This window comes from Eutrigla gurnardus (genome assembly GCF_963514095.1).
Source record: "Eutrigla gurnardus genome assembly, chromosome: 20".
NCBI lineage: Eukaryota > Metazoa > Chordata > Actinopteri > Perciformes > Triglidae > Eutrigla > Eutrigla gurnardus.
Window position 1 is genome coordinate 9,775,673 of NC_139931.1, and position 23,931 is coordinate 9,799,603.

A 23,931-nucleotide genomic window follows, 5' to 3' on the forward strand; every position below is an offset into this window, starting at 1 on the left:
TTGTACCAGCATAGGTGCTTGTTCTGCACCCACCCACCCTTCAGTTAGTCACCGGAGGGGCTGTTATGTAGGAGTTCCACCGACACAGATCAGCGAGCTCTCTGTAGGTTTTAAACCCACATGGGGAAACTCTGCTTATCAACCTGACTCTTTGAAGACAAACAAATGAGTGATTTTCATCAGAATCTAGCAGACAGACAGCTGAAGGTTTTTCGTTTTTGCATGTGTTGTTCCACCTACACGCATTTCACAGATCGACGTGATAACTTCACTTGCTTTCTGACCTGTTTGCTGAACTGAGAGTGACGGTGTTGTTCCGTGCTGTGTCCACCTGGTGGCGCGTATACATAACAGCTCGAGTAAAGTGTTCAGGTCCGGCTCCAGTTGCACCCATGCAGCACTGTGCAGAGGAAAGCACATCTCCTCAGCCTCATGATGCACATTTAACCACTTTACTCCATGTCAAAAAACTCCTGCGAGGGATGTCCAGGCTGTTAGTCACTTTGCCCGGTGCTCTAAGTCCCTAATTGTGTGTTACACAAACTCACAAGTCATTATGGGGCAATATTAAGCATAATGAGTTGGAATTGACTGCTGCTGCCGTGGCTAATGCGCCTTTATGGCTTTCAAGGGTACTTACAGTTTACTATGTGGTCACTTGCTGGCAGGGAGGACCAGGTAGGCTGATAAGTGTACTCTACACACCTGACTCACTATCTGTCTGTCTATTTAGGTATTTATGCTCTGCAGGTGCTCAGTAAGGTGCTGACAGCACACACTTATTCAGAGCCAAGCAGAAGGAGAGGAATATGCATACTATAACAGAGAATGAAAAACATTTGTGCTGACTTCACTGCGTGCCACGCTGCCGCTCCTCCCGTGACAGCGCTGCTCCTCTGGCTGATGTGCAGCTGCAGCACTATGAAATAGTACGGACTGAAGTTCATGCAGGGGTCGCTCTGAGGCAACGAACCGGACAAACAGATCAGAGGTGATGTCATAGATGCAGACAGCCCGGGATGGAGTATGTGTCGGATCTACCTGCCTGCGTTCTATAATTGCCACCTAGCCAGAGTGATGGACATGAATGCCCCCCCCCCGATGGCAGAGAGAGGCAGACTTAAAACAATAATGAATGACTGACACTGACTGAGAGAGGCTGGCGTTAAGAGGCGAGAGACACTGTGTGATTGGCAGCTAGGCTAATTCAGAGTGGCAGCGGTTCAAGAGTGGAGGTAAACATTTACCGCTTTGCTCCGCGGGAGGAAGTGGAAACCCAAAATGAAATCAATTGCCGTTGATTATGAGCGTATGTGTGCCTGCATGCCAGATCGGTTTATTTTGTTTTGTGTGCCCCCCACATGTGACATGCGACTCCAAGACAACCCAAAAAAAATGTGACTGCGCTGTAGTGAATGACCTCAATACGTGTGAAGATATAATATAATAAAAAAACAAATGGCTCACAGTGTTTTGCCCAGGAGCAAATCATTTTCTTCCACCCTGTTGCCAAGCAACAATGAAATCTTGATATTGTTATGTACGAGGCTTTTGAAGCCAAAAATGATGAGTGGCTAGAGGCTAAAAAGCAACAGAGGGTAATGATGGAGCTCGAACACAGCGAGGCACAAAACCGAGCAAAGTGCCGCCGAAAGTTCAGAAAAACGCTCTCCTTAATTATTACTTTAATTTGATTTTCTCTTTGTCTCTACATATCTATCAAGCAAACTTAGTTGCAACAAGGAAGTGAAACACAGACATGTCCTGGAGGTACACTAAAGTAATATACACAAAAACAATGCAACTTTTCCATTTGTGCGTACGGTTGGTTCTGTCTAAGAATATCTGCTTGAATTAGTATGGAAAGTAGCAAGAGAGTGCAAGTGGGAGAGGGCGAGCGGGAGAGAGAGAGAGAGAGAGAGAAGAGAGGGAGAGAGAGAGAGAAGAGAGAGAGAGAGCAGACGTGTATAGAAGGAGGCTGAGACACCGGCACAAAAGGGGAACTGGGAGAAAACAGAAGTGATTTCTGCATCCTGGCAAGTTGCACATTCTAATCGAGGGGGAAGAGAAAGTAGTGTGAGTGTGAGAGATTGGCTCATCCAGCTGGGGGGCTGACGGGTGGATTAGGTGAAGCACAGTGACAGAGAGCACGACCATACAGTTTGGGAGTCTCTGCATGGACTGAACGCCTGGGACTCTCAGGCAGCCACGGCTGGGGTACCCCGGGCCTCCGCAACAGCCCCTCGCCCCTCCATCTCAATCTGAAGACGGCCACTAAAGGAGAGCGTCACGCACAGATGCTCTGAAGCTATGGGGTCGGTGAGTGAACTGTGCGTGTCCAGCCTTCAGACCTTCTTATGTCCAGCTGTGAAGCCACTCCAGCAGCCACCAGGTAAAGCTGTGGGCCTTTATAATGGATAGTATTTTTTTGTTGCTTGCTTGTTGGTGTGTGTTGTAGCATTAGTGTGATGGATTAAATAGATGATTTTAAGGGATCAGCATCAGTCGTTTTGATTGGCTGTGTAACAGTTGCATGGGAATGGAGGGGGGCTTCTTGTAGCAGGTCATCATGAAGCTCCCGTGATGACTTCTTCACACATGTAGATCCACGTGTTGCACGGCAACAAGGGACCCCAAGGTGACATTTACCAGTTGGTGCTCCCTTCGCCGACGGGGACGGCAAAGTGGAGATCCCCCCTCTTAAACCTGGATCAACAACTCTCAGTGCTTCCCAGTTTAATTACAGACGGAAGAGAAGTGCAGCTTGCTAAGACGTCGGCCTCTTTAGGAGCTTTTTATACTCACCATCTGTTCCCAAGATTTATCCTTTCACACTACAGCGATAACCGGATCTGATTGGCGATGGAGCTAAAGTCTGTTTTTACTACACTGCAGGGCGGCACACCGGTTTCCCATTGGGAGTGTTGGAAACTGTGCTGGCAGACAGCGTTGTCATGACTAAAGTGGCTTCGTCGGGGTTTGCGGTGAATCAGCTGACGGAGTGCGTAGCTAGGAGAAACTGTGCTGTCTCAGTGATTTCAAAAGACCTGAATCAGCATAACAGACGCGCATGAAAGCGGGGACTTTCTGTTTTTTCGGTTTCTAGATATTCAAGCGCGAAATCTCGATTGTTCCAGTATCAAGAACATGGTGACAGCAGAGTTTCACAGATGTTTGACCCAGCGAACGAAAATAACTTTGACAGATAACTGAAGAAAAAAAAAGTTCTAGTTAGATATGACACTGGTTCTTCATTTCAATCAGCTTATTCCAAAAGGCTTAGTGTCATCCGCCTGCGAGTGTCAGTCTTTTTGCTTCAGCTGTGATAAAAGCGATCATGTCGTGATGGCGGGACGGCAGCTGTGGCATTTTGGACCTCTTGTTGTGGGAAGACATTGGGCGGTGTTTCTGTTTTTAATCGTGAATCATGCGAGTGATTCACGCGTGACTCATGCAATGCTCGTCCAGCGAGTTCACATTATATCAGCAGCGTTATTAAGTCACTGCTGAAATGTAGCCAAATGCTGTTTGACACGGAAAAAAATGCAAAAGTGAATGAGAAGGTAACTGCTGTGTTTATATTCATATTTATATTCTTTACTTTTTTTATATTTATGATTGACTCCGTGTGAGCTCCAGGGGCAGCTGAGGACAAAGTGATCTCTCTGGGAGCACAAACAAGCCCGTCAGCAGCAGCTAGTGTTGGGAATATTTGCCAAATCAGCCCGTTGTAAAGGAAGGTATGGTGCGGTCGTGACAGTGGGTGGTGATGGTGGTTCCCAACCCGTTCAGTGTGTGACCCTTTAACCCCGGTGTTCTGTTTGGGGTACAGGGCCTCATTTTGAGCTTGACCTTCCCGTACAACGACACACATTTTGTTATGAGTTACTTTCGTTGCCTAAACATAACCAAGTGCTTTTGTCATTTTAAGACAAACCATGATGTTAGTACCAAACAAAGTAGTTTTGTAGCATTTTTTTTGTTGTGTCATACTGTGCATTTCTTTGCCTGTGAATATTTTTTAACAAAAAAGTGTGTCCATGTTAAGCCAGTATAATATAGTATGTGTGTAGAGTGTGCACAGCTATACACACGTCCAATAAAGGCTTATGGAAGTCAATTGTGAAACGGTAAATAGATTGGTTTTCAATTCACCATAAAGTTTCAAACAAAGAAAATATGTTTCACTTCTTCTTCCCATCGTGTGATCTGTCAGATTTCTCTTGCAAGCCCACAGTTGAAATCTACAGAATTACGCGATGGAAACTTCTAATTTAGTATGATAATAAAGCAATGCACGCCCATCACAAGGCCTAGAATAATCAGTAAGCCCCTGTGTACATGAAAGATGATTGTAATGTTGTATAGATTTTGTGCGCGCCGTGTTCCAGCTGGTAACACGCCGTTCGACGTGTTTTGGATGCTGAGCGAGGCGCGCTCTGCCAGCGAGCAGCTTCAAAGAGGCGTGTGTGGGAATCAAGACAGAGGCAGATGAAATCCACGCAGCTCTGTGAGCCAAACAAGATCCTTCTGGTTGCATTTGTTTTTTCTCAGAGTTTGTGTTTTTTTTTTTTTTTCTTATCTTGATGGAATGCCGCAAAGTGAACAGGCGTGGCAGCAGGTTCGCTGGCGAACTGGGGAAAAAAAACTGTTTTTTTTTTAATGACGTCTCCTATTGTTGTCCTGCCAACGTGGAGACATGCTGGCCTCTCACTCGTCAAGCTTCCATGCCTGAGGGACACGACCCATCTGAACAGAAGGGGTCTTATTTAGCCATTCCTTAAGACTGCTTGTTAGTCAGACTTATGCATAATGAATTACAGATGAACAAACGCTTTGTCAGCCTGTAGTTTACCAAGGCTTGTCGGGGGGTGATGTCAACTGCAGAAATGTGTGCAGTGCAGAAATGTGTTCAGTGCAGAATGCGGCGAACTCTAGCCCGAGGACGAGTGACTTTCTAGACAGGCTGTCCTACTTCAGCAGGAGCCCTCTGCATTTCACATCCTCCTCCTGAAAGGGATTTGTGAAATCACGTCTTCTGACAGCAGTATTTCCGTATGTATGTTGGTGCAGGGGTAGGTGAGCTCTGCTGCTCGGCAATAATAGGAAGTACATCGTATTGCTGTTGAGCATACGTGGAGAAAGTGTTTCATATTAAAATAGAGCGTGTTTGTAGGAAGGTGATTGGCTGCCCACGGAGTGTTTTTCTCTCACAGCCACATTAGAAAAGTGACACGAATGCTGGGTATGTTCCCGTATTCATATTATGACTCATGTCGGTAATTAATCGCTCCGGCCCGCACACCCTCTCACTTGCAAAATTATAGGGCGGGTTGATCCAAAGGTCTCATTACCTACGACTGCACCTGTCAAGGGGAAGCAACGGTTGCAGCCTCAGCTTGGGCAATGAGTCATGATGCAGGGAGCAACAAAACTCCAGCCACATGACAAACATGTAGTAACCTTAATGGTAACAGTGCCATGTTTCATGCCTGGTTTTTAACTTGTGTCAATCCAGTGTGTGCAAAGGAATCTTTCTCAATAGAATGCATTGTTTGTAATGCAAAGCTTGTTTGTGTGGCTAATTATGTAATTATGGCTAACCCTTAGGGATAATTTAGCATTTGGGGAACGTATTAGTGTTGCGTATGTCCAGTTATCACGAACAGAAGTCCGTTCCCTTCACGCCCATTCGTTTTTATGCAGTTTGAACTGTAATTACTGCAGATGATCAGCGGGGGTCACTTTTGAGATGTCTTCTCAAAGGATGGTTGAAAGATTATTTTCTCACTGTTCCCATCAAGTTCAGGCTACTTGAGCAGAGATGTGCTATTATAAAATGTAAAGTCAATAGGTCTGATGAGATGGTCAGCCACAGAGGATGAAGGGAGTCCCCCTGTAAACACGAGAGCCAGGATTATTCCTGAGAATCGGCTCTGCCAACACTGTAATCCAAGAGCTAAACATAGTACGCCAAGACGGAACAACAGCTATTTCAAAATACGGCCGAGGCGTGTGTGAGGTTAAAATGTCCCCAGGTGCACGCAAGTTTCGGTTTATGCAGATCTCTATCATGATTACCAAATCTGCTGTGCCTTCATTGCAGGCAGAGCAGAGCAGATTCATGTCATTAGTGAACGGGGCCTACCGTGCCAAAGACCAGGGGCCCAAAGTGTCAGGTCACATTCAAAATGTCACTTCAAGAAAAGAGACCAAAGCTGCAAAAAGACAAAGAGACTCACACTGATTATTCCAATATTATCCAATAAGTTTGATCATTTTTGGTCAAACTCTGTGAGAGAGGTGTTGATGTTTTTTTTTTGGTAACCTCTTAAATTGTCAGGTGTTCCTGTTATTTATCAAACAGCCTATAAACTGTGAACTAAATATTCACGAAGAGAGATTAATAAAGAAGACTTTGTCCTTTTGAGGAATTTCTCCATCTCAGTGAGACTAATAATCAGCCACATCTTTCAACATGCACGAACAAAGCCCCTCTTAACACGTCATAATCCAGCACGATGCCGCATTGATTTGAACACTTATTTACATGACAATTTATTCGAGGGTCTAATCGCTTTGTGCAGGAAGTTTCAGATAACAATTATGTTGGTATCAACCGATGATCTTTTCATTTAAAGGTTAAACGGCTCTTTGGTCCCACTTGTTCTCGTTTCCTTTGCACAGATTTATAGCGGTGCTTGGGGGGAACGGGTGAACTCTGTGAATTGAAACTTTGTGTGAACGCGGTTCACTTCACACAGACTACATTGTCAGTTGTTGAGTTTGGGCAGCACAACTGAGGCATTCATGAGCCACAGCTTGAAGCTGAGCCCCTTCAGATGAAGTGGCCATGCGGACCAGGGCCTTTCAGGGGTGGAGTTGTGCTTTCGGTGTCTTGAGGATTGTCAATAAGGTCTTCGGAAAATTGGTAGTTATGACATTATTAAAACGCAGACAGTTTTCCTCCAATGCATCAGATTGGATTGGTGAGGTGAAAATAAAAACAGAGAGGCGGTGTTATCTGCTGGCCCCTTTCATTGGCTGTGAGTACAGCATTCCTCCTGGCTCTCCAGTGTTCTTCAACAGGCCAGGACAGGCTCGGCCCCTTACTATCCGACGGCAGCACAGTCGAGCAGGTGTCATCCAAACAGCAAGCTGATGTATTCACTTTTAACAAGGAAATGGAAAATTGGGGATAGCTCTTACAGTTTCCCCTCAAATTATGCAGCCAAGAAATGTGAATATACTGTGTATTGATGGGCCAGGAAGAAACATGAAAGTAATAAATCACCCAAAAGATGTTTTATTTCTGGGCAGATCCTAGTATCAAGTTGAATCCGACATTAAAACATGCTGCTCAGTCTCACCGGGACAACCTGTTTCACCATTAATGACCCATCCACACGTACGTAGTCTGGTTGCAGTGATTCAGCACCTTTGGTTGTGTAATAATGACTTAACCTGAACTACTCAAACATTCCTCATGATAGAAAGAGCAGCAGTATTTCCATAATAGCTTTAGAAAGTATTTACCTTTTTTCTAATATATATGTCAAGTGGAAATAATTAGCAAATTACACACAATATGAAAGTGTGATGCTTTGATTTGATTCAACAGGTGCCGTGTTCTTCCAGGTGTTGTTGCTATTTTATTGGAAATAGTTTTCTAAAATAGTGTTTTCGAGATGAAAATCTGCTGCAAACCCACGTCTGCTCTCAGCGGATGTGGTGAAGCAAACAGCAGCAAGGCGACCCAGATCAGCTGCAGTGAACTGCTGTGTCTGCGTGTGTCAATCACAATCTCTCCCTGCCCCCTCTCAACCACGTACACAACAACACGGCGCGTGCGTGCGTGCATATGCGTGTGCACGTGTGTGAAAGCGAGGGGGCAGTGCCCGAGGCAAAAGGGTGTGAACGTAAGCGACAGATGCGTCATCTGGCCCATTTGCTGCACCTTCAGCCTGAGTAACACCACTAGAGATATGAGACCGTCACCGGATACGGAGCAGCCTTTAAAAATAAGAGCCTACAACTCTACACATGTAAACGTTAATATTAAATGAACTACACGTGTTGTAAACCCGTATTCTTTATTTGTATTTCCATTTTACCGAGGAGGCACATTTGCTAGAATTTGGGTCAAAATGTACAGCAGTGAAAGAGGATTTTTGGCCATTTCATTAGTTCATTTTGAATACTTATTTAACAGATAGGATTTAAAAACGTATACTGACTAAAGTTTCAAACTCTTAGCACTCACAGTAATGCAACTCAATGACAAATTCCGTCTTTAACTAACTGTGCATTTGCCATTCTCCATGCCTAGTGTGCCACATTATATAAATAAATAATTAAAAAATAATAAAAAATAAATAAATTTGAGAATATTCCTACGATATCTTAGTGCAAATCAATAACCTAGATATCTACCTCGTAGGCTCACTCAAACTTGCAAAACAAACAAAAAAACATGTCAATGAGTAACAAATCGTTTGATTCGTTTATGACGGTTTTAATGTGAAAATCCTGACCGGAAACGTGTTGGCTTCATTCGGTTGTTTTGACGGAGGATCGCGCGCAGGGAAAGATTGAGATTGGCTGGTTAAAGTCTTTTCGTCTCGCCAAACCACTCCCTTGAGCTCGGTAGAGCCACCCCGCACTCACCGAAGAAACTGTTCCCAAGTGTGTTCGCTAACTCGGCAGAAAAGAACTTCTACCAGGGGGGTCCACCTAACCTACCGGTACTAGTATCTGGTCAAAGTTTTGGACCACTTGAAACCTTCTGAACTTCGGAGCTTACCGGACGGACTCAGCATGGTGTTAAAGTCGGAAGACGGAGTGGGTGAGTGAAAGCGAGTCGAGGAAATACGTTTTTTTTCTTCTTCGTCTAAATGTCGTTTGAATGTCTTCACGGGACTGCGTTGGTTCGAAACCGTGTTTGTGTGATAAAATGTGTTTGTGGGTGAATGTTTTAAAGGTAAATCTCAGGAACACAACACGTGAGAAGTGAGTGCTTCTCTGTCGCCTTTCCGTGTTTACAGTGTTTACTCAACCGTGTGTGTTTACCGAGTCAACTATGTGCACATATCACCTCGTTGCCTGAAAACACAAATACATGAGTTGTCATGTAGTTTGTCAGGCTGCGATAGAGGATAAAAAAACGATTTTATTGAGTTAAATTGATTTAAAAAGGAGCCTATACGTTAATTATTATTCTCAAATTGACACATTTAAATGATTGTGAGTCTGCTTGTAGAAATACTACGTGGATTAGCACTGTGGGTGTTAATACTTAACCACGTGTGTAGCCTAATACATTTATTTAATCTCTTGGTTCTTGATGCAGAACACAATTTACCAGCGTTTTGCCCGAGAAAGACAGAGAAACATCCTCTGTGACATTTTTCCAGTGACTGCTGAGCAACAGGTGTGAGAGCAGACGGTCACTCCTCCAATGTCAGCTCGGCAGCACAAGCCTATCATTCATGTTCACATTAAAGATGCATCTTGTTATTCCTGCCTTTTGACTCGGTTATCTGGTGTTAAGTCACCCTATTATTTTCACGGAAGCGCGTTCCAGCAGCTGTAATGTTGTGTTAAAGTGTATGAAAGGATGGTTGTAATTCCTTCACACGCGGTTATTATTGTGTACAACCACAGAGGGTGTTACTATATAGAAATAAGTGTCCTTTTTGAAGTCAGACCTTAAATCCTTTTGTTGCTGAGCGTGACACTTTCATCTGGTTGGCTCGGTTAGCCTGCCAGCATTAATTAACACCCTCGACTTGCGTCACCATTAATCGCGTTAGAGAACAGTGAACATCTGACTGACTGATCCTGTTATACGCTGCTGCTCTTTTGTCCCCAAGTCTTTGCCTCGGCGGCCCCACGGCCGAGCCTGGCTGGCACACAGCTGCATTGTGTTTTACGGGGATGAGAGAGGGCAACAGTCGATCCTCCCTTTGAGTCCATTGGTCTCTGCCACTTAGGGCTGGGGAGTTAAAGTAGTTGTCACTAATGGTTCCCTAATGAGTGGCGCTGAGAGCTCTAATGGGGCCTCCAGAACAATGTGCCCTGCCTGGCACTAATGCCCCGGCGGTTTGATAATCGGTCATCTTCTCCCCATAATCATATCTTAGCTCTCTTCCTACAGCGACTGCAGCCCTCCTCTTCCTCTCAGGCTGGGGTTCATTCTGCACGGTAACTGCTGTAATGCAATTGGACACATTTTTGTGTGTTTACTTTGTTTGCAGCGAGGCATTGTTCGTATCATGTTCAGTTTAAGTAGAGCAACAACACACAGTAGGCTGCACTGCTGAAATGTTTCGGGGCGGCGTCACCAAGAATTATGTTTTTTATCGTTTAGAAGTAGATTAAGACATTTATCAAGGAGGGAAAAAAAGACTTAATGAGAATTTGCAGTCCTCTTTTTATACAATTTGTGTGTATCTTTGTTTTTGAAGCATTAGTCAGTCATTTTGTGTTTCACTATTTGCTGATATTTTATTTAGACTTAAAATTTAATCAATTAAGTTTCATAAAGTCAGATAAGACAGAGCTGCTAGTTATAACAGGTGGATTTGCGTGACAAGCTCATGATATTAATACATTTGCAGTAAACAAAGACAGTTATGCCACATATCCTGTTTCCTATCAGCTGGTCCTAAACTTGACTATGTAAAGTGATTGGCAGAAGTTTGCCTAAGCTTAATTTTGTAATAATTTACTTATCTTTGTCTCAGTCTAAGACATATTCTGTGTCACACCCAACATTGCACCACACTTTTTCACTTCTACTTCTGCCTTTTTCTTTGCGTCTTGCACAGTTTGGCCTGCAGTTAATTGTTCTCTCTTCTATCCCGGCACCGATTTCAGTGACTAGCAGGTATCTTTGCAGCAGGTATAGACATGCTTGGAGTAATTTTCGTCATACAGAAGAAAACACTGTGATCAGTCCTGTTGATAGGACCTAGAAATTCAAAATGGTGTCTGGCAGGAACTCACCGTACCACGTTATTTGTGTATTGATTTACTTGTTGCAGGAAAGTAATGCAAACTAAATGCATCGGGCCATTCCTTACACACGTTGCCTTCTAATGTGGAAAAGAAGGTTTTTATTCTTAATTATTTATGACAATTCTCTACAAATAATTTGGGGGAAGTACCTATGTGGGTGGTGTTTTTTTTCTCTTTCTGAAAAGGCAAAGAAAGATCTGGCACCACAGACATGTTGTCAAAGATGTAAACAATGCTCATTTGTGTCAGTTTGTTTGTTGTGCACTCTTCAGATAACGGTTGAACATGCCATCATGGTGTGATAGAGCTGAAGCACTCAAGTTATGAAGAAGGAAGAATGGCTATTTTATTACATCTCCCACAGGATGGGTGGATTTAACCACAGCTTTCACTCCTCCCCTGAACTATGAGAACGGCTCACAAACAGGAAGCGGCAAGTTTGACAATATCCTTGGCAGGAAATGACGTCCCATGCCATGGTTTGTGTGTGGGCTAAAGTTTCTACACTGCTCACTCTTTCTGACTTCAACAGAGAAACAGAAATAAAGAGAAAAACCAGATTGGTGGCTTTTCCAGCTTTCCCATCATGTGTTTCACTCCATGAGTGTGTGTTTTACTGGCGAGAGAGGATGTTGATAGTAGGACAGCACTGATAAGAATCAAGGACGTTGGAGGACAAAGGCAGGCATTGTGGGTAGAAATAGCTCTTCCGCTTTTGAGGAAAAACATTGAGAAGCCTTAAATGGCCTATCAAAACAATTAATGTCCATAAGTGCCAATAAAACAGAACGGAGATTAAGAAAGCTGTGCTTTTGTGTTCATAGCGATGGATTGTGGGTGTGTGTGTCTGCGTGCAGCTGCAGGATGTTTATGCTGTGGAGTATTCTGTATGTTTTCTTTACGCTGATGTGTGTACGGTGATGGGCCTCGTTATACGTCCTCCAGCTTTCGACCAATCGCATCCTCTGGTCCCAGCATTCCTAAGCAGAGCTAGCACAGCGACTGTGAAGCGTTTCTGGGGAGCAACGGTCTTTGATTGATTGTTTGTCTTTGCATTTTTCTTATGAAATACTGGTTAGCCTCTAAAAATATTTAAGATCCTGAGAAAAATCACAACTCATGGGACGTGCGCCTCAATATGGACTCCATACATTTTATTTACATTCTCATTCAGAAAAACTTGACAAACTTGACAATGTGTCTGATCTTGATCTACACAAGGTTTTATATATTTTAAAAGATTAATAATGATCAGCTCTCTGTCAAAAATGGCTATAATCCTACGATGGATATCCTGACTAGTCAGAGGAAGCCCTGTGACTGAGGGACTGCAGAGTGCAGCTGGCACAGCAGAGGGCTCCAGGTTGACTCATACAGACACACAGACATGAGGCAAGCGCTCACATCTGCTGCGATGCAGACGTACCCGGGGCAAGTTGTACACTCATGCTGCAAAGACACGCGCTCCGGCAACAACGCGGAGGAATGCTGCAATGTTTTGCCACGCATCATTAGCATTGGGATAACGCTCATGCACGAGTCTTGACAAAAGAATACACAATTGTCTTCGGGACAAACTCCATTGTTGAGCTGGAGTTTGGAGGTAAGAAATGAAGGCATGACTCGTCACATGACTGATGAGGAGAGTGAAGACCTGGCTTAAAGTGCTGAGTCATACCAACGGCTCATGACTTCCTCACTGTGGTGACCGGATGTGTCCAAAGTATAATCCATACGTGTGTGTGTGTTATACTATATGTGTATATAAATATGTATGTGTGTGAGTGTGTGTGTGTGTTAGTTATACTATATGTGTATATAAATATGTGTGCGTGTGTGATATACTATATGTGTATATAAATATGTATGTGTGTGAGTGTGTGTGTGTGTGTGATATACTATATGTGTATATATATATATATATATATATGTGTGTGTGTGTGTGTGTGTGTGTGTGTGTGTGATATACTATATGTGTATATAAATATATATATATGTGTGTGTGAGACTGTGTGTGTGTGTGTGTGTGTTTGATATACTATATGTGTAAATATATATATATATATATATATGTGTGTGTGAGTGTCTGTGTGTGTATTTGTGTGTGTATGTAATTGTGATATATATTGCATGCGTTTGAGTGTGTGTGGAGGCAGAGAAAGGAATGACCACTGGGTGGAGCCTCCATGTTAATGGTGGTGACAGCAAAATTGAAAGAGAGAGTAGAGAGAAGGGGAGGGAGGGAGGTGATGAGTAAGGCTCCTTCCCCAAATGGACTATGTCAGTGTGCTGTGAGCATGCTGGGAGCTGATAGCCGTGCTGTACAGTCGAGGAAAGCCGGCAGTAGCTCTCTCCTGGACTGGAGGAGCAGGCTCCTTCTCGCTGCCACTTGTCATGTGGACGTCCGGCTCGCCCGCCTTAAGCCGCAGCAGCTGACTGAAAAAGCGAATGGTGATTCTTTTTTTATATCACGGAAGAGAGATGCAGTAGAGAAAGAAGAGGAGTTCCCCAGGAAGACACAAAATTGACACTTTGTAGGATTTGTCATACCGGTAAGCACTTAAATTGTGTGCAGTTGTGTTTAAGTTATTGATCTTGTGTTGTTTTCTTCGGGTCTGTTTGTTTAGCTTGTCGTCTCTTCTACTTTGCTGTCATGTGGGTCAGTTTTCATTTAGAATAAAAAAAGCAGCAGCTAGGATAAGAATAATTTAAAGGGCAAGTATCTGACTTTGCATCTGCTGGACTGTCCTGTCATTCTATAGTCTGGTTTGTTGTGTTGTGGTGAAGGTTGCTGACTGGAGCTCCAGTGACTGACACTTGAGATGATTGAGTACTGGTGCAGCAGGCCAGTGACTGGACAGTGTGGTGCTGTCAGAGGGGGTGAGGTGTGTCTGTATGAATTGATATAAAGGCATATATTTGTTTGAATCTCTAGAGTCATATAGAAATGCAACAAGAGGCAAAGGCTTTATGACCACGGCTGCAGAAGTCAGACTTCACTTTATCATGGAACCTAGTGGCACAAAAGGAAGCTGTTGATGACTAACAAATACATTTGAGCCTGGACTCCCAAGTTAAGCCATGGATGCTTAAGCCGCTAGTCCCCGTACCCGGGGCTTGTTGAGGAATGTCCTCAGAGGCTACTTGCAGACACAAAGAGAAATCTGTGATCGTCCCACTGCTCTCCCCACCTCCTCTGTGTTCTCCTTCCATTCGCCATCCCACGCCTCCCCGGCCAAACACAAGGCTCCTTCTCCCGTTATCTCTCCTCTCTCACCTCCTCCTACCCTCAGGCCAGGTCAGGTTGGACGCTATTTGATCCATAACTGATGGTCCATTTTGGCCTATTTTGGGTTCTGTTTTGGTGTTTGGCAGCAATGAATTAAAGTTCAGAGGTGAACATGTACTTTCGGGCCAGTACCCATATTAAAGACGGGCATTCCTTCACATCCCCTCCTCCTCCTCCCCTCCGCTTTGTTACAAGCTGTCTGGGTCAGAAGATGAAAGGTGTGTGTGTGTGTGTGTCTGTGTGTTTCAAATATATATGAGGGAGAGCCCCCTTGGGGGTTTACTGGAGTAATGAGATTCAGTCTCAGATCTGAGATCAGCGGATGAGACGCTCACATTTTAAATCACCCTTTGTTTTTCAAGCAGCAAACATCAGGAGAGATCAGAAAGCTTTGAGACATTTTAATAGATCTGGTGTACTCCTGTGTGTGTGTGTGTGTGTGTGTGTGCATGTTTTTGCCCATACTAGCTCACAAAAATCAATTATTTGTGTTGGTGTGTTTAGTGCTGAATGCATTTAAACTCATTATGAAGTAGACTGCTTCGTGTTACAGCTGGCGCTCTTATTGGTTTAGGCTGGGGGGTCAATTGATCGGAGCCTTTAGGGACTTGGAGGGTGCTTCTTGCAGTTAGTAAAAGGGAGCTGTCCATATAACTGTAAGGTTGTACAGGTAAAAACAGCTTTAAGGAACAGGGGGAGTGGTGGAGGGCTGGAGAAAACTGATAGGATAGCAGAAAAAAGCTGTATAAACAGAACAGATGAGGACGGACCTTGTGCACAGAGAAACTTCTGCTATCTGTGTCATGCATCTTCTCTGTAGGTGTGTGCACTTCATCAAGTGTACACGTGTGCAAGCACCCAGATGCACTGCAGAAATGGATGTGCATCTCTTGCATATTGCCTCAGTCAGCAGATCATAGGAAACGTTGTTCCCTAAATATTTATGAATGATGTCTCCATCTGGTCCAGTAAATATAGTTACTACTCTGTCATTTCTCCATTCAGATCTGCGTGGAGCATAGATATGTCTTTTTGTGTGTCTTGTAACCCTGTCCAGGTACTTTGTAAAGGGCAGCCTAGGTGAGGTGCATATTTAGTTGATCCATTTTTTGAGTCCTTGTGAGCAGAGAGGAGTTCCCTAAATTGGGTCACACCTGCAGGGAGGGGGGGCGGCGAGGTCCTACAAGCACTCAAGAATTCTAATTTCCTTATTTTCCAAGGAGACTTCTTCGGTGATCTGGGTGGAAATGAGACGTCTGCCTCTTCTGCCAGGATTGCAATCAGGATGTGTATTAGTGGGCTCCGCCGCTGTGGGAGAGGGAGCTATAATTGGTCTCTCCCTTGATGTCACTTTCCCCTGCGCTCTCCGCTGACCCAGCCCTCGCTAAAAACTACTTCGCCCATCTAGGCACTCTGACAACACTGAGAAGGAAAAGATGAGGACATACGTTTTGCAAGAAAATGTTCTGTAAAACAAAGTGTTTTAATCCAATTCAAGTTTGGGCACCATAATTATACTCAAAGGGTACTTATTGAGTGTTAAATTTAGGTTAAATGTAACTCATCGCCCTTTTCTGCCACTATAAATGTCCTGTCATGCTTCCTGACACTGACTCTGGTTAATAATCTGCAGAAACATTTCTGCGATGATGTATCACAGTCTGGACAGTTCCAGTCAGGCGTTGGTGTTGAAAGTCGAAACAAAAAGCAAGTTGCTGAGCGCTTGCACAGTGCCAGGCACAACGGGAGATGTGTTGGTGTGTGTGTGGGTTCGTATGCATGTGCACGGGACTGTACGCAAGTCTGTGCGCGGGACTGCATTCAGTGCATACACGTCTCCTTATGCATGTGACTCCCCTAAATAGCCTGCTTTTCTAGCAGCGCGAGTCCCTGAAGTAGCGTTGATGTGGGCGGCCTGTGTTTCTCTTTCTGCCTGTAGAAATCACTACATGCAGCAGGGTTGCCCCGGTCGCATCGCTGTGGGTCTTCTCCCTCTCCTGAAGTCAGATATAGACGGGGCAGAAAAGGAGTGATGCATGTTGGGAACATGGAGGGGGGAAAGCCCACATTTCCTCTCATATCATTTGCACTTTTAAACCTTTTAGTCGTATCACTGCATCAGCAAGAGGTGACTTTAGTAAGTCTGTCTTTGTCACTTCCTGTCTGTTTCTGATGACCGCCTCTTTTCATTATCCGTACCAGTGCAGAGGGTTTCTGAATGACAGCCAAGCAGTGCTCAGCATTTACTTAAGTGAATGGGTTCACTGCTTTGTTGTGGGAAATGACACGAACTTGGTGCCCACCTCTGGCACATGCGAGGGTGGAGCCTCTCCCTTCCCTGATGTGGTCTTGATTATTTTGACTAGAGTCATGGAGGGAGTGGTGAGTGTACCTGACTGGCTTCTTGAGTAAGATACTGATTTCCCACAAGCTCCTTGTTTGTGCTGTTCAAGGAGTCAAGGGAACGGATGATTGCCATCCTCAAATGATAACGTTCGTTTGCTCAGTTTCTATTTAATTACAGTCCTTTTCTGCAGCTCTTCTCTACTGTCATTCCTTCACTTTACGGCCCTCTTTTAAGACAGAAATGCTGTGGTTGTGTTGGGTCCGGCTGTCTTTTTTTGTGTGTGTGTGGTGTGGCTCCCTTCAGCATCTGCCAGCCGCCCAACCTGACATCATATTTCCAGAAAGAGGAATGGACTTCCTGCTTTAAGCTCATTTGTGCTGTTGATCGCACGGCCTGCTCTGGGTTTACTCAGCGTGACATTAACTCCTCCAGTTAATCGGGAGACGGGGTCATTCAATGATGCTGCTAGAACACACATTCTTGAACATGTCAGCACATTGGTGTGTGTGTGTGTCTCTGTGTGTGTGCCTGTTTGTGCATATCAGTCTGTTTCGAAACATTAATGTCTTCCCCAACATTCGCTGTTCTCGAGGCAACCGTTTGACCAAAAAAGGTTGTGCTACTATTCATTTTGGTGTCAGCTAAGTTATCTATATATTTCCATGGTTACCCTGAACGTTTGGGATGGATACAGCCGGGTTCGCCAGGGATACTGTAGGCTGTGAGGTATGTGTGAAAGGTCAACCTCGAGTGGACTGCTGTGCTCCCCCAGCTGTCTGAAAACGAGACAGGAAGACAACATGGCTTTGTTTTGGAGCTCCTTAACAGCCCGCTATAAGGCTCTTGTGTTGGACTGCCATTGTCTATTATCCCTGTGTTAAATATTAGCAAACATTCCAGTGAGTGTTATGGGTATTTTCCTCAAAAATGTAAGCATACCGTTTGTAATTAAAATAAGTACACTCGGTTATATTTTCTCCCTAACATATCACTTATTTCAGATTTTACGCTTGGATTAAATCTTCTTTACAGTCCAATTAAGTGAGCTGATCTTGTGTTTTACTAATTGTGATTTTATGTGCTTGTCCAAGGACAATGAAGCTCATACTTTCTGGACAACTGGCCTCGTCTTTGCTTTATTGATTGTTGTGCCAGATTTTGTTAACCTTCATTACACTGACCTCTTACTGCAGGTACACTGCGTCTCCAGTTTAGCCGCACTCATTTAGTTGTGTTTATTAGGATTATGTTAGCCTGATGCATCAGCCGCTTACTTCATTACATTTCATATAGCGTCTGAACACGAGCCGTAGAGATTCGTTTGCTTCCGGGAGGCGGTTGCTTCCGTTTGCTTCGACTAATCGCTGCTGCTTGGCGGTGACGTATGCTATGCGCCGGAAGCCGGGTGGTTTAGCATTGTAGTCTTTTTGAGCATATTGAAAACATGTGTAGGCTATTGACATCCCACCGCCGTAAAACAACAACAAGAAGAAGAACATGTGTATTGACGAGTGTTGTCGTTTCTGTTCCTCAAATCTACGCATCAAAGGAACAATAACGCATTCAAAGATTATATTTGACAGTAAGACAGAAAGTCTGCTTTCAAAGTTCGGTTTGAATCTGATCAAAACACCGCTTCGCTCCAGTCGGATGTGCATGAAATGTTACCGAGTACTTGTCCGATTACAAAACGACACGGATATAATTAATACTTGGAAAGACAAGGAGACATCGGACACTGGAGCAAGTGCAAGTGTCGTTGAAAAAAGAGACAGAGAACCCACTCCGTCTAAAACTCCGAGGGATATAAAGAAATCTCGCAAGTCCACCGTAACGTCAACGTTACCTTCACGGACAAGTATTACTGGGGTGGGTAAAACAACTCTATTTCTATATTCATGGTAGCCTAAAAGTATTAGCCAGTGTGTGTATATTTTTCCGCTTCAGTTTTTAGATAAGCCCAAAACGTGATTTAGCCCATTTTCAATTGCTGTAATGTTAGGTGCTAAACGCCTAGCATTTTTTTCCATTGTTTTGGTCAGAGGCAGGAGGGGGGTTACTGCAACAGCCCACATATGAGTTCACATACACTCAGAGCACAGTCATATAATGCAAATGTATTCCTTGATCAATGTGTTTTTTGTTTTTTGTTTTACTTTGTATTTGCATGAAACCCTTATATACCGTTTATGTTGTAGGTTGTCCTGACATACTCCTTACATGATACAAGAACCTTCAAATGCCAGTCAGACGTTGCTGGAATTATTGAGAACTTGGCAAAAAATAACTTTTTGAGAGCTGCCAATCTCATCTCACAACACAAAGAGCTCACCAACCATTTACGTCCCAGTTTTGTAAACATTGTTGAGGCTGAGTGCAAGATGCTGTGCAATCCATTGCATCAGTTCATGCTATGGAGGTCAGGTGCAAATGACATGCAATCATTCTCATTCGTGACACTGCATGAGGAACTAAAGCAGATGGCCCCATTCCTAACAAGTCTACTGTCAAGGATCACTGAAGACTCTGTGCCCCACATTTGCACGGCAGCATCAGTAGCTTTGAGGGCAAGGCAACCAAGATTATCTGCCCTTGCATATTATGTGGACTCAGTTTTGATGTATGGTGGCGCTAAAAGGGCTGTTTTCCAACGACTGGCAAAACTGGGAATTTCCACAGTCCACCAACGAGCAGTTGGGAAACAAAAAGAGCTTGCACACATCTGCACAGTTCCTGTGTTGTCCCTGAAAAGGGAATTGGAATATTTCTACAGCTCCCAGTCACAAGGCGCGACATCAAGTGACGCCACAGCTGCAGAGATTCAAAGAAGCTTGGAGGATCTTACCATATCAGGTCAGCTAGCTTTAATATATTTTTGGTTTTATTTTTATGAGTAGCTATTATTCCCTGAGACTTTCATTGTAAAATATAACAGACTGATTTCTATTTCCTTTCAGACATTTCAACAAGTGCAGTGCCCACAACCACAGAACAGAGCAGCACTACAGGGACCACAGAGCAGCTTACACAGGAGCTGGATGGCTGTGATGTTTTCACTTTCAGCACCCTGTCTAATGAAGAAATGGCCGATTTGGGTGTTGCACTTCTGCCTTCTCCACCACCTCCTCCTTCACGGGTTCCAAGTACCTATTCAATAATTTTTGACAACCTTGATTTTTTCTTACACACACATCACCAGTCTACAAATGTGCCAAACAAATCTATACACTGGATACACCACATGTGTGTCATCGACCGAGTCCCCACACTCCACCTGGAAAACTCTCAACCGACAAATAGCTTGACAGAATATGACCTTGGAATGTCACTTCCTGACAACCAGACTCAAGCCAACCTCTGTCGAGAATTTGTGGTGTTGGGAAGCCGAATCCTCACAACGTATCTGGAAGTGTTCAAACCCTTCTCAAATGTTGTTGTGCACCACATCCCACACCAGTATTCTGAAGCAATGTCCCAGCCTTCAACCCATGTAAGTCGTTCTTATTATAACACAATGAAAGAAATATTCTTGTAATGTTTGCATTATTGCATCTGCCAAACTAAAGTAGTACATCTCCTGAGGTTTTAGACACAGTTATTGTAATTGTTGTTTTTTGTTTTTTTTCTATATGTAGTTCCCACTCGGACTTCTGTTCAAGAATGAGTGTCAAACTGGTGACTTGGTTGACGTTCTCCAACAGCTTCAGAACGAGTAAATATCAAAGGATATGTATCTTCCTGACATTGAGGGACAGTTTTCCAAACATGGATTGAACCATACTGAAAGAATTGGAATTGTTGAAATGTTTTTGTCTAGATAGTCCATAATTATTTATAGAAAAAAATGAAAAATTTGTTGAAAATCATTCTTTAATGGTCTGTTCTCTGTAGGTATGTCCCGTTATCTCCTGATGGTTTGGAGAAGATTTTCATTGGAGGCGACAGACTTACAGAGAGCAACTGCAGGAATGTCCAGTTGGCCTTTGCTGATGGAGAAACTGAAAAAGACAGACTGGAGGGCCTCGCATTCAAGTTTGAAGATTGGCATGCCATTAGAAATATATTTTTGGTCTGTACTTGTCTTTCCCAATAACAAAAATACTGGCAAGGCTAGCGCTGCCTAATGCTTCCGGCATATTTAATTTGCCTCCAACATATAGTCTGGAAATTGATGTCCTAACTGTGACACCACACATAAGTATGCACAAGTACTTTACATGGAATATAGAACATTTTACCCGTAATTCTGTTATTTTAATATGCTCCACAGATCTATCACCAGGTTTTTTACAGTGTGGACTCTGCAAAGGACCATGGAACTCTCCTTGCAAACATGAATAAGTTAAGGTACTTATTATAGAGTACAACATGTGTAGATATGGAGATATAATGCCTTTAGATTAATGCCATATGCTCTGTTATGTTTGTGTATGTATGATCTGTTTTTAAAACCATGTGTTTATACATGCTTCCCAAGGACTGTTCTTCTACTGATGATCTTCGGCAAACATGAATTTGTCTTGGATATATGAACTGTGTGCATGTTTATGACATGAGCAACAGCCACCATGAATTGGGCTGGTTTCTGCCGAAATGGTAATGTGTTTATTATTGTCCGTCTTTCTACTCATCTATCTACCTGTCTGTCTGCCTCTCTTTATGTTTATCTATGTATTTATGTATCTGTCAATCCATCCATCAAACCATTTCCTATGTCAGCTCTAACTTATCCACTTCTATTTGTCTGTGTGTCTCCTCCAATTGTTTGTCAACTTTTACCATGTATGTCTTATTTTCTCTGAGCTTTATTTCTCTCTGTCCTGACATATGTTACCTTTGTCTGTGTGTGTATGTCAACTTTTTACTCTGTCTCCCTTTTTTAGTTCTGTATCCTTGCCTGCATTTTTTTGGTCTGCTTTCATTAACAAGTGTCTTGTTCTCTCCCTCTTCTAATTCCTCTTAAATATTGTTTACTTTACTGCATGTAAAATGTTTTTTATCTGCAGTCCCTGCTTGGAGACTGCCTAACAGTTATGTATGAAATAACAGGCGACTTCACGTCGGTGCTAGCCGGAGTGAAGTTTGCTTCTGCCAAGTTCATTAATTCTGTATAACGGCACACCTCAAAGGCTGTTATTCCGCTTATCACACGGTTGCAACTAATATGGAGGCTGCAAAGAATGAACGTCAGTTTAAAACATAGTCTACAAAAGGGCGTAGCTAATGTATATACAAGCCTGATCAGTTGCTCTACTACTTTCTTTTCAACAGTGGTTATCGCTACAAACAGTTGAGTCCACTGTAGCTGTCAAGTTCAACTGGCGTTTTACTATAGTTGGTATGGCTGCCATTCAAACGAGCATTGTTGAGGTGATTAAACTTTTTAACCAGATCTACTTCATACAGTAGTTGTGCTTTAGGAAGACTTAACACACAACCTGCTAGCCAATCAGTATTTAGTACTCCATTTCACCGTGTGATAATCAGAAATACATATTATGTGTATTCCTTCATCATCACAACAAAACACAAGTTATTTTTTTCTATTTTCACATGCCTATCCAATAACTGAGACTTTGACTTCAAGGTGCAGCAATGCAAAGCAAGGCCCGCACGCTGCATACAATGCCTACAAACAGTTTGTCCAGGTTGACACTACAGCCCTTTTCCTGGCAGCAGCGATGGAACACTTCAACCTGGATGATGTATCAGGTATTTAGCCCAAATAATTATCTGAATCAGTGCATTTACATGTAGCCAATAAACTGATATGAATCAGTTTATTTATTTACCAAATTGTTTGTCAATACATTTTTAGACCTGTTTACACGCAGGTAAACAAATGTCACGTTTAGAGCATAGGCATGTTAAGCAAGCCAAATATGTCAATTTTCGGTTAATTCAAATCACAGAAAGATTATTACAAGATACCACACAGATTCAAGAAATTTTATTGGCTGCATGAAAATGCAAGATATGAAACAAGGTAAAAAGCATATACCATGGCCTAACATAATTTTCCTTATACTTTTTTAGCCAAACCAGAGGGTTTTGTTCCAGACCACATCCTCCAAGGCTCTGATGAACAAAAGAGGGCCTGGCTCCATGACAGTGTGGCAGAGGTCGTCAATAAGTTTGTCATGTTTGCAGACATGTCTGAACTCTCAGCTGGCATTTCAGAAGAAGCAAGAACACATCAAAAAGAAAAACTCCCGTGTCGTGAACCAGGGTGCTCAAAAGCATTCATATACTCCAAGGCAAGAGTCAACCATGAGAATAAAGTCCATGGTCTTGTGGTGGCACCAGCTCCAGCAGCTGAGCCTGTGCCCTCCAGTATGGACGACCACAAGAAATTGCACACAGAGGCCAGGCTTAGCTTTGGGTTTCTTCTTGCAAACTTTTTGGATGCTGTGAAAGAAGGGGATGGGGAGCGTCTTATGAGGCTGTATAAGGTGGCGTTGCTCATCTATAAGGCTTATGGACATACTCAGTATGCATACAGTACCTTCCTCCTCACTGTGCAACTTAACGCAACCTTATCACCTCGGCTTGCACACAACTTGAAATGGAACAGATTCTGGAATGGAAAGGGTGGTAAAGGAAGAAACATTCCTCTGGATCTGCACCTAGAGCACTTGAACAATTTCCTAAAGGCCTTCCTGAAAAACAAGGGCCCAAACTTGACAGAAGAATCTGCTGACAGGGTCAGCAGATCTGTTGGTGTGTTGAAGGCGATGATGGACACAACGGACAAAGAGCTGCAGGTGACACGCACAAGTGGCACCCATCATCACGCCAACTTGAGGGAAGATGTTTTCGTGTTGCTTAGAGTATTTAGGGAGACAGAGGTTTTCAAAAGCCAACCAGGGAGACACTTTTTGGCTTTCCCCAACTTTGAGCGCAACATTTTTTCCCGTTTGAAATATAAGGACCTGTGGCAGTGGATGCGTTCCAAACTGAAAGAGTTCAGAGCTATACCCATTTAAAGAAATAGACATGCAAAGCATGTAGGGGCCCAGGTTTTGATAAGACAAGGCATGAAACATGTATGGCAATTATTGCATTGTGGGAGTGTCTCAAGCACTCATGTAAAGAGAGCTATTCTCAGATGTAACAATCTTGATTGTCAATGTTTAATAATTTGTCATTACACTTTGCATTACAGTAATTGAGTAAACAATGTAAATTGTTGAAACTTTCTTTGATAGTGTGTTATCATAGATGAATAATATAACTTATTATTGTTGCAAGTCATGTGTCTGGTGTTGTCTGTAAA

At 43.3% G+C, this 23,931-nt stretch overlaps 2 protein-coding genes across 7 annotated transcripts in view; both read left to right on the forward strand.

Moving 5' to 3' along the window:
- Window positions 1–23,931, forward strand: part of cyth1a (cytohesin 1a) — a 43,716-nt gene that overhangs the window by 1,973 nt on the left and 17,812 nt on the right. Inside the window, exon 1 of one of the 3 annotated variants that reach the window (XM_084036604.1) lies at window positions 2,180–2,392. The exons of 1 other annotated variant lie outside the window; for it this stretch is intronic. In XM_084036604.1, coding sequence (XP_083892730.1) covers window positions 2,311–2,392 — 82 coding nt within the window. In that variant the 5' untranslated portion in view covers window positions 2,180–2,310. Of the gene's footprint in view, window positions 1–2,179; window positions 2,393–8,643; window positions 8,846–23,931 lie in introns of those variants that run through there. One more of the 3 variants, XM_084036605.1, reaches the window with a different exon arrangement.
- Window positions 16,092–23,861, forward strand: LOC311030683 (uncharacterized protein). Of its 4 annotated transcripts, none has more exons than XR_014599009.1 (9): window positions 16,092–18,524; window positions 18,854–19,508; window positions 19,613–20,145; window positions 20,291–20,367; window positions 20,547–20,724; window positions 20,926–21,002; window positions 21,133–21,251; window positions 22,249–22,367; window positions 22,692–23,861. XR_014599009.1 is itself a non-coding variant. In XM_084036600.1 (8 exons), the coding sequence occupies exons 6-8, from the start codon at window positions 21,184–21,186 to the stop codon at window positions 23,639–23,641; spliced, it is 1,137 nt and encodes a 378-aa protein (XP_083892726.1). In that variant the 5' UTR covers window positions 16,092–18,524; window positions 18,854–19,508; window positions 19,613–20,145; window positions 20,291–20,367; window positions 20,547–21,002; window positions 21,133–21,183; the 3' UTR covers window positions 23,642–23,853. The 4 variants fall into 4 exon arrangements, 2 of the variants coding, with proteins under 2 accessions (XP_083892726.1, XP_083892725.1); XR_014599010.1 differs by having other exon boundaries at window positions 22,243–22,367; window positions 22,692–23,851; XM_084036600.1 differs by having other exon boundaries at window positions 20,547–21,002; window positions 22,692–23,853.